The 16,314-nt window shown below is 31.2% G+C and overlaps 1 protein-coding gene across 3 annotated transcripts in view; it reads left to right on the top strand.

Annotated features, from left to right (window-relative positions):
• Positions 1-15,968, top strand: part of Wwox (WW domain-containing oxidoreductase) — a 107,833-nt gene extending 91,865 nt beyond the window's left edge. For 2 of the 3 annotated variants that reach the window (XM_085827512.1, XM_085827508.1), the window contains 3 exons: positions 3,914-4,099; positions 5,351-5,615; positions 15,681-15,968. In XM_085827512.1, the coding sequence (XP_085683638.1) occupies positions 3,914-4,099; positions 5,351-5,615; positions 15,681-15,887 (658 nt within the window). In that variant the 3' untranslated portion in view covers positions 15,888-15,968. The remainder of the gene's footprint in view (positions 1-3,913; positions 4,100-5,350; positions 5,616-15,680) is intronic. The other variant, XM_085827520.1, reaches the window with a different exon arrangement.
• The last annotated feature ends 346 nt before the right edge of the window (positions 15,969-16,314 follow it).

Raw genomic sequence — 16,314 nt, 5'->3', positions numbered from 1 at the left:
AGAAGTAAATGAATTTGGCTGTTATATCAGAAAATGTTAGAGTAAACAATAGCATAATATAACTTAAATTAAAAGCAGAATCTTCCTTTACCCCTTCAACTCCATAAAAAATGATAACATTAATTTTAAAAAAAGCCTAAATTAATACGAAATCTACGACTAAATACACACGTGGCTGTGAAGAAAAGAAATGCTTCTCAGACTCAGTTGGCATCGTCAGCTGACCCATGACCTTTGCGACTGATCTTGGCTTATAGCGCCACTTTTTTGACTCAACTGCTTCCGAGTCGGGTACACACGGAGCCTTCCGTCTGTCGCAGGGAGGTTAACTCGACAATGCCAAAAACACAGTTGATATTTTGGTCTCATGAAATGAATTTATAATATTTATTGGCTGCAATTATTTAAGAATTTGCTTTTTTCTTTCAATTTTGGCACCGAAATTTAGCATTGCATTTAAATGGCCCAGAGCAAAAGGGTTAAACTTGTGTCGAGTCCATTTTTGAATTGTGCCACTTTACAATCAAATCGCCCCCCTTTGGGGCGTGGACCCACGTTGGGAAATGCGGGTCTAGAGTCTCACTGGTTACAATTATATCATCTAGGTAAATAAACATAGATTTTCTAAGTACAGGTCTATGGCCTATATAATGTCTGTGGTACTTTGAAACATGGTGAGTTCTGTATGTAAGCCAATTGGAAGGCCTAAACATCTGTTTTTTGGCACATCCTGTGGTTTTACACATATTTGAAAATACCCTAGGTTCCATGCTAGATCTTACTTAGTGTAAATCCTGTGGTAATATCTAGCATGGTAATTTATTTCGTTGACTTAATTTTTATAATTATTTCTTCAGTTATGGGCAATAGATAAACTGGATATTTAGGTATACTATTTAATTTTTGATAGTCGATTGCAAAACACCATGCTTTATGATTGTCGGTGGGAGATTATTCTTCTTTTTGCATTGTACAACAGAGCTAGTGTAAGGACTACTTATGGGGATAATAATTTTATTTTTTAATATCTCTTGGATGTGTTTTTAATTATTTGTTCTTTAACTTGTCATAGAAATAGGGCTTTACTTGACAGGACTAGCTGTTTCCTATGTGTCTGATGTGGTTTATGACTTACTTTAACCTTGGCACATCATCAGATAAAGTAGCAAAGTCTACCAACTAGACCACCTTCAGTTTTTCTGATGCCTTCAGTTCTTTGAAGTCTATGCCCAGAGGCTGGATATTTTTCTTTTCCTCTTTATTCTTGTCCACTTGCATCATCACTTCCTAAAAATTAATTTTTGCCCACCCCCCACTTTTAAAAAATCCATTCACAAAATAACATGTGCCTGAAGTTTTTCACATCAAAGAAAAAATTTTTCCTGTACATTTAATGTAACCTTTCCTATATGTTGACATTGTTTTCTCTGGGCAGCAGTAATCCAGTTCCTTCAATATCAAATACTCTATACCTTTTAAAATTCTTTCTAAAAATGTTCTGACAAAAAACTACTTTGCACCCTTGTATCCAATAATGCATCTACTAGTGCATAGTTTAATAGAATTCGAATAACTGGCTGTGCCAGATTTTATATTGTCATCATATTTAAATGAATCCAAGAGGGATTTTTCTCCATCAAGAATACCTCTACCCTCTGCATTTCAGCACCCTTATTAGTTTAAATTTTTTCTGTCTCTCCCATGTTTTGTCTTTTGTGATTTATCTTAGCGATCACCATACACAGATGAAAATTTCTTTCTATTCTCAAAAATTTTACTACAATCAAACCATGGGCTTTCTTGCTCTATAGGCCTGTGAAAATATCCGCTCGATATCCAGTCACATCCTGATGTACACATACTTTCTGCTATCCTTCTACTTTCAAACTTCACTGCAAGCTCAAAAAAATTTTTTTTTCCTAATATGCTCAGATTTTGCAATTCCACAAAATTCTGAATATACAGCAGTAGACTAAGCAACATTATTTGTACGACCTCTGCATCAGGCATTTTCCATACATCAAGTTTACCAGTTGTATTTTTCTCAGTATAAACACAGTCAGTTCTATGACTTTAATCTGGTGTCTGTTAAGTAGTTCTGCCTCTTATTTCACCCTATCTATGACAATGGAAAATGCTTTTCCAAGGGTGGCTTTGAATATGTTGAACATAAAATTCTCACTGACTGGTTCACCCAACAAAAACTTACCAATGCCTTTGTACCAGCTCAGTGCCTGCCTTCAGAGTGTGACGATTTATGGTGAACTTTTATACCTTTTCGGCTGGTAAAGCAGAAAATGAGTATCTAGTTGTTCAAAAAAGCTCATTATAAAACTTCTACCATTAAAATTATCTGTGGGTTTCACTAGCGCTCACATCATATACATGATGAACCCAAAACCTTACGGATTTACTGGTGCCAGTGGAATCTATGATCTCGGTATCAGACTAAAATTTGGTTTATCTTCATCCATTGTTTGTGTTTTTCTTTTGATGTCAATGTAGAGTATGATTTTCTTTGGTAACATAAACTGGTATCCAAACTTCTAACAGATTTGGAGCAAATTATTGCTGTGCCTGAAGATAATTAGGAAAACTTGAGAAGATTACAAAGTAACCTTTTTATAAATCAGAACTTTGACCAAAAAATGCTTGTCTCATGCTTAATAGGATCAGTGATCCAGATATGGTAATATAACTTTACAGTCAGCTCCCATTTTAAAACTTAGTAGCCAAAGGTTACAAAATTGATTTAATGCAAAGTTGATTCAAAACTTGGCATTCTTACAGGTGTAACAATTTAAATATCCACAACTGTAATGCAAATTGAAGACTATAATCTTTTCCGAGTTTGTAAAGATCTAAATCATCATCACTGGTTAGATTAACTTAATGTAATTCTATGCAATTTTTACTGAGAGATTTTTAAAGAGTATAGATATATTTTCAGCAAATATTTACAAATACCTTTGATCTCAAAGCTCTTTCATTTTCCTTTTTTTGTTGTGAGTTTTTTTTTGAGGGGGGGGGCGATGTTAGAGCATATGACTTGCTTGAATTTATTATTTATGTTAAATTATAATATGTGGATAAGGCTTGAAAAGAAAATATTTTTACAGCTGTTTGGGCCATTTAGAAAAAATTTGATCCCTAAAACTCAGTAATGTATTTTATTTTCTTGTTATTGTGTGTTCTGAAGAAAATAAAAGCTAAGCAGGGCTTAGATATATTACGATGTTTAAAAATTATTTATAATCATTAACGAAAATTTTAATAATTTTCTTTTAAACTTTAATCATTATAACCTTTACAACAATGTTATTTGCTTTCTTCAATAGTTCTGTAAGTGATTTATTTTTTTATATCTGAAACAATTTGAGTCAAAAAACTAAAGTGGCAAAAATTAAATATTTTATAATTTTGAAAAATAAAAATTTGTATCTTTATTTCAAAGCTAAAAACTCAACTTTTGTTTTATAAGGAACTGTAATAAGTGTAAACTGAAATGAATATATGATTGTTTTAGAATTTTTTTGGCAAGAACAAAAAACATATACAAAAAAGATTTTCAGTTTTATTCTGTTTGGTATTTCTATCTTTCCTTCTTTTATTCTTTACTCTCCTTTTTGTTCCATCTTTAATTCAGTTTGCGATTCTTAGGTGTATATATGAAAATAGATTTTCTTCTCTTTTATGCTAGAAGTGAAATATTGTCGTGTTTTGAAAAAAGATTTGCATCCTAATTATAAACCATTATATTTACTACTCAAACAAAGTAATATGTTAAAACCAGAATGCTCTAATTATCATATTCATGCCTATGACAAAGGTTGATTTATATACATTATGTTCCTTTTTAAATATGTTAGTTATTAACGTACAAATTTTAACTTTTCTGTTTCGTTCATTTTAGGCCTATTCATATGCTAATATTAAATGCTGGTGTTTTTGGTCTTCCGTACTCTATAACAGAAGATGGTTTTGAAACAACATTCCAAGTGAATCATTTAGGACATTTTTATTTGGTAAAATTATTAACACCAATACTGATCAAATCAGCCCCATGCAGAGTAGTAGTTGTTTCTTCTGAAAGTCACCGGTATAATTTTTCTTTTCATTTAAAATTTTTGTTGTTCAATTTCCAAAGAATTACAGAATCTTTAATTTATACTGATTTAACTTTTCCCTCCTCTATGTATGAGTTTGTATTCTTTGGGTATTTTCATGAAATAATTACATTAAATCTAAATTCTTTTAAACTATTTTATTGTAGTTAATGCATAAAATTTTTTGAAACTGTTTTATTATATTTAATGCATAACTGGATATTCTAAATTTTACTGTTCTGCAATGCATTGTAAATTTTATCCTTCAGTTTCAACTGCAGATTTTTTATGTTTTTTATTAAAACCTTATAATTATGGAAAAGTAAAACTGTTTCATATCAATCATAGGCACGTAGCTATCATATGTATGTTTTAATTATATATCTTATTTGCCATATGACTTATTAATGAAGATGATTTTCTTTTGGTGAATGTGTTCAACTGTATGTGTATCTCATGTTTAATTCCTTTTCTATTTCATTGTGGAATGAACAAAGATTTTGAATTTCTTTTTCTCACTTGGATTTGCTAAGTTTCACACTTATTAAAAAAGAGAGAGATGGCAGCTCAATTCGAAGAATTAAAAAAAAAAAAAAATGAAGTGTATCTATTATTCAATGTATTGTTATTGTAATATAAAAATAATTATTAAATATTTATATTACAGTGCCAATTTTTATCTCTGAAAGGGAAACTGGGAATGTTAAATATGTAAATTTCGCTTTGTATGATTGACTATGTTTTCAATTCTGTTTCCATTATATGTCTATATTACTTTTCCATTTTTCTTCATAGAAACCAAATTAAAAAATTCATTTCTATGTCACATGCATATCAGAATTTCCTAGCTTATAAACATATTTATAAAACATATTTTTTTTTACTGTATAGCATTTAGAACTGCCTATTTATATTACTGTGTAATATAAATATTTTTTTGAAAGTATATTTTATGTTCTTTCAGGTATTTTATTTACCTTAAAAGAAATGAAAATAATTATTTTAGTACCCAGAAAATTTTTAAAAAGTGTTTATTACTGAGCTGCTAATATTTTTTCTAGTAATTATTTTCAAGATAGTGTTTTTTTTAGGAGGCTGTGTCATTAATGTTTATTCATTTTTTTTTACATAAAGAATAGCTGCCCAAAATAGTTTGAGTAAAGTGTATTCTTGTATTTTTATTATTATGAATATTTATTTTGTAATGCACTTATAAAAATATTTATAAAAACTTTTATTTATAGATTTTCATATATTAATAAAGAAAATATTTCTGAAGATCGTTTGTCTCCCAAAACAACAGCTAAAGGCTTTATATCAATTGTTACATACAATGATTCAAAACTTTGCAATCTTTTATTTTCTAATGAACTGAACAGACGTTTATCTGGAAAAAATGTGTTTTCAAATGCAGTGCATCCAGGTAATGTTGTTAGCAGTTATCTATCACGTAGCTGGTGGTTGTACAGACTGCTTTTTGCTATTGTTCGGCCTTTTACAAAATCTTTGGTAAGTATAGAATGGCTTTATTTTTTTTAAGCTGTATAAAATCTCTGATTTTATATCATTTTCTATAAAAGTTTGTTAAAAATCTAAGTTACTTCAGAAATTTGAAATTTAACCCGCGAAGACGCGCGCTACTTTTAGTGTGCATCGGGCTCCGTAGGCCCGAAGCGTTTCTCTTAACAAAACAAAAATAAAATTGCTTGTGTAATTGAAGAAAAACAGTTAAATAATAAAAAAAGAGTGTATAAATATAAAAATATACTTTTAAGTTAATAAGTCTAATAAAATTGTATTTTAAAACAATTTTAAGATTGAAATTAATTATCATTAACAACAAAAATTAAACTGATTTCTTTTTGAGCGCAAATGAAATTTATTACTAATTTATGCAATATTAGATTTTTACAGCAATAATTTCAAAATAAAACTTACATTTCACATTTTTTTGCAAATACTCGTGCTATGTTTACCACAAACATTTTTCACGTACATAGCGCAGCAAATTTGTGATTTTCGGTCCGTTATGTAACTTTTTTGCAATTTTCAATGAACGTTTCAAAGACATATCTTATCTGAGCCAGTTTATTTATTTCCCTTCTCGAAAAGCGATCTCTTATGTCATGAAATCTCAAACATCTTATTAGAAATAAAAAACGTTTGTTAGACATTGTTTGATGAAAAATGTCAAGCACCATTCCGCCAGTCACCCAAAGGTAGACAACATTTACATGAGAAGCCTTGTGGTGTCCTCCAAAATAAAGAAGACCGATAAATGTTCTGATTTCTGTAATATTTGTGTATCTCTCTCTATCTTACAAATCATTCATCTCTATCGAGCTTCTCTCTGTATCTTCCAAATCTGATGGCAATGGATTCAATATAAATGTTTGCACAATCTACTAGGATTTTTACTATTATTTTATCCATAAGCAGCTGCCAAGAATTTATAGGGGATGACACAAATTTTGCTTCACAAACATTTCCGAGCAATTTTCTCACAATCTTGTGAGCAAGAGTTCTCACAGCAAGTTCTTTTTTATTCCATTTTGTCACATTATATTTGCAAAGATAACAATTCGCTGACGGACACAAAATTACTTAATTCATTACTAGATTCAGCGCTTGAGTCTAATGCCTCTTCATAATTCGATTGGTGATCACTAAACTGTTCTTCACCAACTATTTCTTCGTCCTCTTCATTAATTGTATCTTCATCAGTCAACACTTCGGCTAATAGTTTCTGTAGTCTTTTCATTTCATCGTCATAACTCAAATAGCAATTGCCTGATTTCTTTCACAATTTTAAATGACAATGAAAGCGCGCGCCTCGGGGCTGGGAAGCCCGGTTACTCAGTTTCTTAGAAAAGATGAAGGGTTAAATTTCGGAAATGCTTGTGAGTGACAAGTACATGACCTTAAATGCTACTGAGAAGGTCGAAAAATTTCACCCAAGAGAGAAATTTTTGTATTACGTTTTTGTAACGACCGGGCCTCGCAGGCCCGACGTGCATTCTCGCGGGTTAAAAAAATTGTGAAAATTTCTTCTGAAATCTAAATTTTTCAGCGATTTTAGTGGTTATATTTTTAAACTTGCTATGTGTCTTTTGTATTTGTTATATTCACATGTATTAATTAAATGCATTGCAGTGTTAATATAATGTTCTGCATTTTGAAACTTGTGTTATAAGAATATATAATCAGAGAGTTAAAAATCTCTTTTGTGCTTACCTTTGAACTTCAAGTACATGTTTGTCTTGATCGTGAAAGTATAAAGTTTGCCACACACATTTGTAGTTACAAGTATTGCAAAGAAATCTTATTCTCAAATAAAACACTAGTTAGGACAGATGGTGCCATGACTGCCAGCTCCTGCATGCATTCCCCTGCATGCATGCATAATTTGAGTCGTAGAATTGAAATATGGAAAAAATTGGTATGTTATTTCAGAAAAAGTCCTATTTTGTGTCAAAATAACTATGTTAGAACAATGCTATATATAAATCTAATATATATCCTAAACCTTTCGAGACATGGAAAACAAAAGTAAAATTTTGACAATCGGTCCAGTAGAACGGGAGATATAGAACTGTTCCTTTTTTTCCTGCAAGGTGTACATACATCTTTTATTTCTTTACTAATCAATCTTAGTTACAATGTATATCTAAGCTGCGAGCATAGAGCATAACTTCGCTTTAGCATAGAGCATAACTTTTTAACTTCGCGCTTTCGATACATGAAAAACGCAATTTGAATTTTGTCAATCGGCCCAGTAGAACGGGAGATATAGAACAGTCCTCAACCCTTTTCTTTGTGCAGTGTACATTCATTAATATAAGTTAATTTCGTTTTCATTAACGGCTCTCACAACCCTTCCTCTTATTTATGACCTCTCTGTAAGTCTCCCCCCTGGAAACTAAGCTTTTGATGGCTCTCAGATTGAGAGTTAGCACCCTCGGTACATCTTGTTGGTTGGCGTCACCCATACATTACAATGACTGTAAACTTTCGTAAGTAATATAAATAATTCACAGAATATTTGTTATCTTTTTCTATTAAATATTTCATTCTTTACATAGCTGAATTTTGAGTCGTATTATATGAACTTGCAGTATAATGATTTCTTTGCATTGCAGAGCCTCTGAAATATTTAGGAAATTTCAGAATTTCAATTTTTTTTTTTACAATCTCTCTTTATTACATAATATTTTATATATATAATTATATTATCTTATATAAATTTACTATATGTACTTATTATTTTTATTAACACAACCTCTAAAATTCGAACATATCCTTTAAATTTTCTTTTAAATATTACGTTAATTGTGTTTTTATATCATATTCTGTATATTTTTTCTAAATGAATAAATAATTAATGACAGAAACAACATCTAATGATTGGTAGTGTTCCACTAGGCTCTTTTCGCTTATATCTACTATATGGGAGATAGCATGAGTAATAAGATTATTTTATTTTGTTTATCATTTTAATATTATGTGTGCCATTTACTCTCCAGAAATTTTTTCAATTCCGTAATCAAAGTAAATATCGGTAGTTGAAAAATTCCTGCATTTCCAACTGAAGCAAGGAATTTTTTTATAGTGACAAGAATAGAACTTTTTGAGTAATAGCTTACATGCCTATATTGCACTAAGTTACAGCATATTTTGCTACAAATTAGAAAGCAGTATAGTGAAAATTCAAAATCTGCTAATACAGTGAAAAAGAATTGTAAAAGAATGCCAGTGTCATCAATAGCTGAGTAATCAGAATATTCAACAAGATTCCTCTGTTGCTGTCCTATCCTAGAATATTTATTTTGTATAAAATGCATTATTTTATTACTTAAATGATGTGATTTATGTATGAATTATTAATATTTAAATTATTGTTATTTATAAACTTACGTCTCTTGTTCCATTATAAGAAATGATGAAATTTGTTTTAAAATAAGTAAATTTCCATTTATCATATACAGTCAAAAGTCATTAATTCGGACACCCATAATCCAGAATGATCTATAATCCGGACCCTGCGCGTAAGACCTCTTACGACTGCGCATTAGCGTGTGCGCAAGCGCAGAATACGTTTTCGCATGCGCGTTTTATGTATAACGGACGGTATAATCTAAAATGATCTAATTATCTATTTCAGTTAATGTTGATGATTGCGTTGTTCCTTAATCTTCGAATTGGATCCGGCTTATTATTTTTTTGCAGACTGTAAGAGCAATTTTATAAAAGTAAACTTGAACTTTCGATTATATCAAATAGAATTTCCGAATCTGGAGCTCTCAAAGGATCGTACAAAATATGTACAAAAATCGTACAAGTATGTTTCGATGTCCATCAAACAAAAAGTGAAATTGCTGCAAAAACTGGATAAAGACATGAAGAAGGTGACAGAGAGGTTAGTGAAAACGAAAAAATTTCGATTGACAATTTAGTCGGTATTCTCGGCACAGCAATTAACGGGACTTGAACAGCGGAACTTTGTAAATGAACAAAAAATTATGTCTGTTTATAGAATTAAAGAGAAAGTATTATCACATAAAACGAAGCAACTTAAACAACTTACATTGAAAGAAATATTTAATAAAGTAAACAAATAAATATTAAGCTCTTTTTTTTTTTTTTTTTTTTTTTTTTTGTAAATTTTGATACCTTTTAGATCATAATTGTTCTTTATTTCATAAATTACGGTTTCATATTTTTAATTTTAGAATTTCTGCATGCCATCTTACGCGATTTAAACTGATGATCTATAATCCGGAAAAATCGATAATCCGGAATCGCCGAAGTCCCGACGAGTCCGGATTAACGACTTTTGACTGTACTTACAAATTATTAATATCTAGATTACAGTCATTCAGAAAATTACTTCTGTTTCATTTTAATAAATTAAAGCATTCCTAGAAATCCGTTTTAAAATAAATTTCAATTTCATTTCCTTTTGTCTAATTGCTAACTGCAGCTTTTTTAATATAATGTTGATGGAAATCTCTATCTAATCTGATATTATATCATGCATTATAGCTTGGACATTTTAACTCCAGTAACACAAACTGCAAGCATTTATTTCTTAAAATTTCTTGTTATATTTTTGTAAACTATTTGATAGTATTTTCAGCTACCTGTATGTTGTATGCTATGTCATGCTCATTTGAAATAAATTATTATTTCATGAATGTGTTATTAAATGATGAATGTAGACCATGCCACTAATAGTTTGGTTTGGTTTTTTGAGATTACGGCAAAGCACACTAGGGCTATCTGCCTAAGGGGAGGGATGCCTTCGTGGAGGACTTTCTAAGGGAAACTGGCTCGTATAAACATTACACATGGGGAAAACCTTGAAAACGCCCATGCAGCCAGCTCGTTTATGGGATTCGAACCTCGGACCAAACTACCAGTGTTCAGCGACTTTACCGCTCGGCTGCTGGTGAGCCCCTGCCACTGATAAAGTTTGCATGCTAGCTTGTTTTAATCTATGGAATTTTAAAAAAAAGACAGAAAGAATAAAATGGAAAACTTTAAACTTTAAGCAGATGCACATGATAATACACAGCTGGCCATTAAAATTGTAACACCAGGAAGGAATGATCTGATGAATGTCAAAATCACTTAAAAGGAAAAAGAAGTTGGGATACGCAAATGTTTAGTGTTTCAGCGCATTTATATGAGACAGGTGAGAGGAACTATATCTGAAGCACTGCATAAAATAAAAGCTTTGTATTATATTTCTCATTTGGAAAGTGGTTTGTAAGGTCAGAGTTTGCTCAGAATATCGTGTTATGCCTCAAATAATAATAAGAAATGCCTACAGCAAGTGTCAGAATTCCGTAGAGGCAGGATCATTGCCTATCAAAAGTGTGGATTATCATTCCATGATATCACCAATCGCACTGGTTGACATCCAATCACTGACATGCAAATATGGAATCAATGGATTGTTGATGGTCATATTGAATGGCATGCAGGATCTCAACGCCCTCCCATGACTATTGCCCTAGAGAACAGACAATTTGTGAGGTTAGCCCTGCAAAAACGTACAACAACACCACAGACCATTAGTCGGGAAATGGGCATGTTGGCACCATGCCCAATATCCACTCGTATGGTGCGTCGACGTTTGCAGCAGCGTGGACTATCAGCACGGCAACCATGACTTTGGCTTCCCTTGACAATACAGCATAGAGAGAGAGACGGTAACTCTGGCGTGCCGAATGACAAAGCTGGCTACAGGAGTGGCACAATGTCGTCTTTTCAGATGAGTCCTAATTCTACTTACAGTATTCTGATATCTGTATATGGGTCTGGAGGATCTGAGGAATTAGTAGACCATGCCACTGGAATTAGTAGACCATTCAATATCATCATAGAGGCTCTGCACCTGATGTGATGGTTTGGGCAGCCATTGGGTACAGGACATGCACATGTCTATTTCAGATCGATGGTAATTTGAATGCAGATCGATACATTTCTGGCATCCAGTGGTTGTATCCTTTCTTCGAGGCCTGCTAAACACCATGTTCCGACAAGATAATGCAACACCACATGTTGCACGTCGTATTCTGACATTCCTCGACACACAGGGGATTCGATTGCTGCCCTGGTCTGCACGGTCTCCAGATCAGTTACCCATTTAAAACATCTGGTTATGGGTTGTTGAGAGACTGGCCTGGCATCCCTTAGTCAATAATGGTTGATAATGGTCCATTAGTCAATAATGGTTGATAAAGTGTTGCATAGACTTGAAGCAGCATAGAATGAGTTGCCCGTTTCTGTCATCCAAGCCCAGTTCAACTTCATGCATAACTCAAGAAAGACTGTTTTAGCTGTCAGAGGTGGCAGCTGTTTCTACTAATTTCACACCCCTGTAAACCCCAAACTGCTTACAAGTTTAATAATTGTGTCTTCATACCACACTGTTTATGTACAATAAAATATCTTTTTACTTTCTTGTACGAAGTAAAAAGGAAGTATTGTAATTGCGAAAAGTTTCAGGCATCATATTTCAACAAAAATATCCATTTTCACCGCAATTTAACAGCATTCTTGCATGGCAGAATAAAGAACTCTTTTCCACCTAAAAAATTATAAAACTTATTTAAAATGAATTCTGAAGAGAATTTTTTGTGGCATCTGTGCATATGTACGTATCTTGCATAACTCAAAAACAAGTAGCCTCAGAATGTTAAAATTTTGTATATAGGGCTGATATAACATGTAGATGCGCACCTCATAGTTTGTTACAATTGGTCCCACCAAAAGTGTATAAATATATATCCACTTTGTTACTCGGCTCAGTGATCTCAGTTTTTTTATTCTTATATGTTTGTAAATTGTGCATTTTTTGCTTAAAAAATAATTGAATTATGTTGTTCTTATCTTCCGATTAAGGTTTTTATGCTTTTAGTAAATCTGCATGCAATATTTGTAGAATTATCAACAATTTAAAAGCTGTTTAAGTGCAGTTAATTATTTTTGCCATAGCGGCCATGTTTGTTTACATTTGAAACTTGGCAGAATAGTGAATTTGTTGCCAATCTAGAGAAACTAATCTTCGCAACAACAAAGATGAGACCTTCTTTTATTATAGCGAATTAAATCATGCTTAATACATTATGGAATTTATTCGAGGAAATTAGTGCTTCGTAATTTGCTTCGTAATTTTCAATATAGATATTTTGAGTTTTTATGTATGTTAGCCTTGTAGCGAAATGAGGACTGAATTTAATTGAATGAGAAATACTGAATCGTCTGTGAAAAACTGTTTCTTTTCTTTTACTTTTTTTTTTTTTTTTAAATTTCTTTTATGTATCATTTTAGATTTATTACAATATTTGAATAGAACATGTGGCAATGATTAGATAATTCTTCAGATGATATAAATTTTGTGCATTCTTAGTTCTAAAATGAATGAAATGTAACGCTGTTAAGGGAGCTTAGCGCCAGAGTGTCTCTGTGGTAAACAACTATATTGAATTTTAAAGAGCGCATTTATTCTATGTTGCTTTCTATGAAGTAGATTTAATTCAATCCAATAAGTTTAAATGAAATGTAAGAAAAATATGTATGATTTAGTATTCTGTACAAGGAAGTCATGTGGTGTACACATCAGATTTTTTATATTTGCTTTCCTTCATGGTGTTGCAATTTTAATGGCCTGCAGTGTACATTAAAATGTAGCTCTGGAAGTGCCAGGATATGTTTTGATCCTGCTTCAGACTTAGAGAAAAATCATAGGTTTGGTCCCCAAAATGCATCCAAATTTAAAAAAAAAAAAAAAAAAAAAAAAAAAAAAAAAAAAATCAAAATGTTGCAACTTTTGTGTGATTTCATTAATAATTTACCCTAATGAACACTGTGAGATTATATTATTAACAGCTGTGTTGTGATAACATTTATTATTAAGCCTTCGCAAATGATAACTAGCGGTATTTCACATTAAATTCAAATTGCAATGGTTATTTATACAATATTTAACATGTTAGCATATAATTAGCTAATTTAACTTCTAAATGTGCAATTATTATATACAAGTTAAAATTGAAGATAAATACAAAAGAAACATTTATAGAATTGCAACAAAAGAACGTACAAAACAAAAACTGAATTAGAAATAATTAAGATCATATTATTTTATTAATTTTTATATACAACAGTGTAAAACAAGTAAAAAAACATGTACAATTTACAAAAAAATATTTACAAAATATCATAATATACTTGACATTAGTATAAATTTTTCTGAGGATTTTAGCAGCAGTGGTGGAAGGAGTTCATATGTATGCTTTGTTTCAGCTGATTAGTGGAAATTCCATGATATACAGTCACAAGTCATTAATCCAAAATGATATATAATCCGGACGTCAAAACTACAAACTTTCTGCACATGCGTAAGCGTTGACGCATGCGCATATGCATTTATGCTTGCGCGTAATACCTTTACGCATGCGCGTTTAATGTATAACGGACGGTATAAGCTAAGCTAAAATTATCTATTTCAGTAAATGTTGCAGATTGCGTTGTTCCTTAATCTTCGAATTGGATCCGGCTTATTATTTTTTGTGCAGACTGTTAGAGCAATTTTATAAAAGTAAGCTTGAACTTTCGATTATGTCAAAAAGAATTTCCGATTTTGTAGCTGCCAAAGGATCTACAAAACGAAACATGTTTCGATGTCCATCAAACGAAAATTGGAATTGCTGCAAAAAATGGATAAAGGCATATCCTCTGTTTTTCTAACCATTCTGAAATCTGTTTATCAATTTTACGCTGCTCTGCGGGGGTGGGGGGAAACGTCGCGGCGCGCAATGAACTGGAAGTTGATCTGTCAGCACTATCCTTATCTTCAGGGCAGATGTTTTTATTTTATTCGACTTATAATTCCTTACTAAATGTATCATTTCATCCCGATATACTTCGTCTTTGATAGGATTTAAATCAAATTCCTCGTCATTATAAATATCACAAATACACATCAAATAGTTTTCTGGTTGCAATTTTCTAATTTCGACTATGCGTAATGTATGCTTTACGCATGCGCGCATTGAAAGAAATGTTTAATAAAGTAAACAAATAAGTATTAAGCTTTTTTTTCGTAAATTTTGATACCCTTTAGATCATAATTGCTCTTTATTTCATAAATTACGGTTTCATATTTTTAATTTTATAATTTCTGCATGCCATCTTGCCAGATTTAAACTGATTATCCGGAATCGCCGAAGTCCCGACGAGTCCGGATTAAACTGTAGTATTTTGACTGTAGTATGAAAATAGAGGGAGGGAAAAAACTATCTTTTTCTGACGTATCTATCTTATGTAGTCATTTGGTTTCATAAATGTTTAAAAGAGTCTATGAGTATTTTGTTTTTAATAAATACCATATTTTTTAGATAAAATGCATCTTTTTTAATAGTTTAAAAGAGTCTATGAGTATTTTGTTTTTAATAAATACCATATTTTTTAGATTATAAAATGCATCTTTTTTACATAGGAAAATCAACTGAAAACTTGGGTGTGTCTTTTAATCCAAGGATGGAAGCTACATATAATAAAAAGCTTTTTACTGAAAATACTTTTCATTAATTTAGAATTTTCATTCTAATGTGCCTGATCATCTAAAAGATATACTATAAAGTTTCAAGTTATAGAATATAAATATTATTTGATTGAATTGATGACTTAGTTTTAATTTTTAGTGATATTGAAGTGTTATTTAAAGTTCATTTTTATAACCTCAATTCGATTATTGGTCTAATCACTTTGATCTTTTGGGAAAAAAATTCAAAAAAAGTAGTTCTTTTATTTATTGATTCTTGACAGTTTTATTTATTAATCTTTCTTTTTCACTTTTCTTCATGTTCTGTTGATATATTCATTTTTATTCTTCATGTTCTGCTGATATATTCATTTTATTTATTATATATTTTTCTAAATGTTACATTTTCTTTCACATTTGTTTCATATTCACATTCTATTTTGTATTTATATTTTTTAGTTGAAATGTACATAGAAATTTTTGAACTATATTTTATTGAAGTTTAATGAAATGTTTCACAGGCACAAGCAGCTTCTACCTCAGTGTATTGTGCTGCAGCCCATGAGCTTGAGGGCTGTGGAGGTATGTATTTCAACAACTGCTGTCGTTGTAGGCCTTCGGCAGCTAGTGAGGATGAAGATTTAGCTAAGCTTCTTTGGAATATCAGTGAAAATATGATTGCTCGAGCTACTGAACCTAAAATTGCTGTGACTGATGTTGAAGAATAATTTTTTCTTCAGTTTGTTTTTTTATTATACATGAAGCAATCTAAAATATGTTATATTTCAATAAAAAATTCTCAAAAGACATATTGCTCATTTTCTTTTTTCTAAATTGCTTAATCTAACAAGCAGTTTCTCATAAATGTGTTGTATTTCATAAAGTTTAAGAAATAATCAGTTTTCATTAGCTTTTCTTCAAATTCACTAGCTAAGATGCATGGTAAAAATAAAATTCTCCCCCCCCAAACGTTTTAAATTCACATGAGCGTTTTTTTTTTAGAACGGTCCTCAAACATTGTTATTCAATTGTTGGTCATGCTGCCCGCTACCATATTTAAAGGAATCTTATGTATTATTCTGAACTAAATATTTTTTATCTGTAAAAATATTTGAAGTGGATGAACATACGGTATGATCCCAGTCTAGCATCATG

This window comes from Stegodyphus dumicola, chromosome 1 (assembly GCF_044657685.1).
Source record: "Stegodyphus dumicola isolate Sdum_Otavi_A_Nest chromosome 1, ASM4465768v1".
NCBI classification, from domain to species: domain Eukaryota; kingdom Metazoa; phylum Arthropoda; class Arachnida; order Araneae; family Eresidae; genus Stegodyphus; species Stegodyphus dumicola.
Note: the sequence above shows the minus strand (reverse complement) of the source record. Positions and strands in the feature narration are given on the sequence as shown.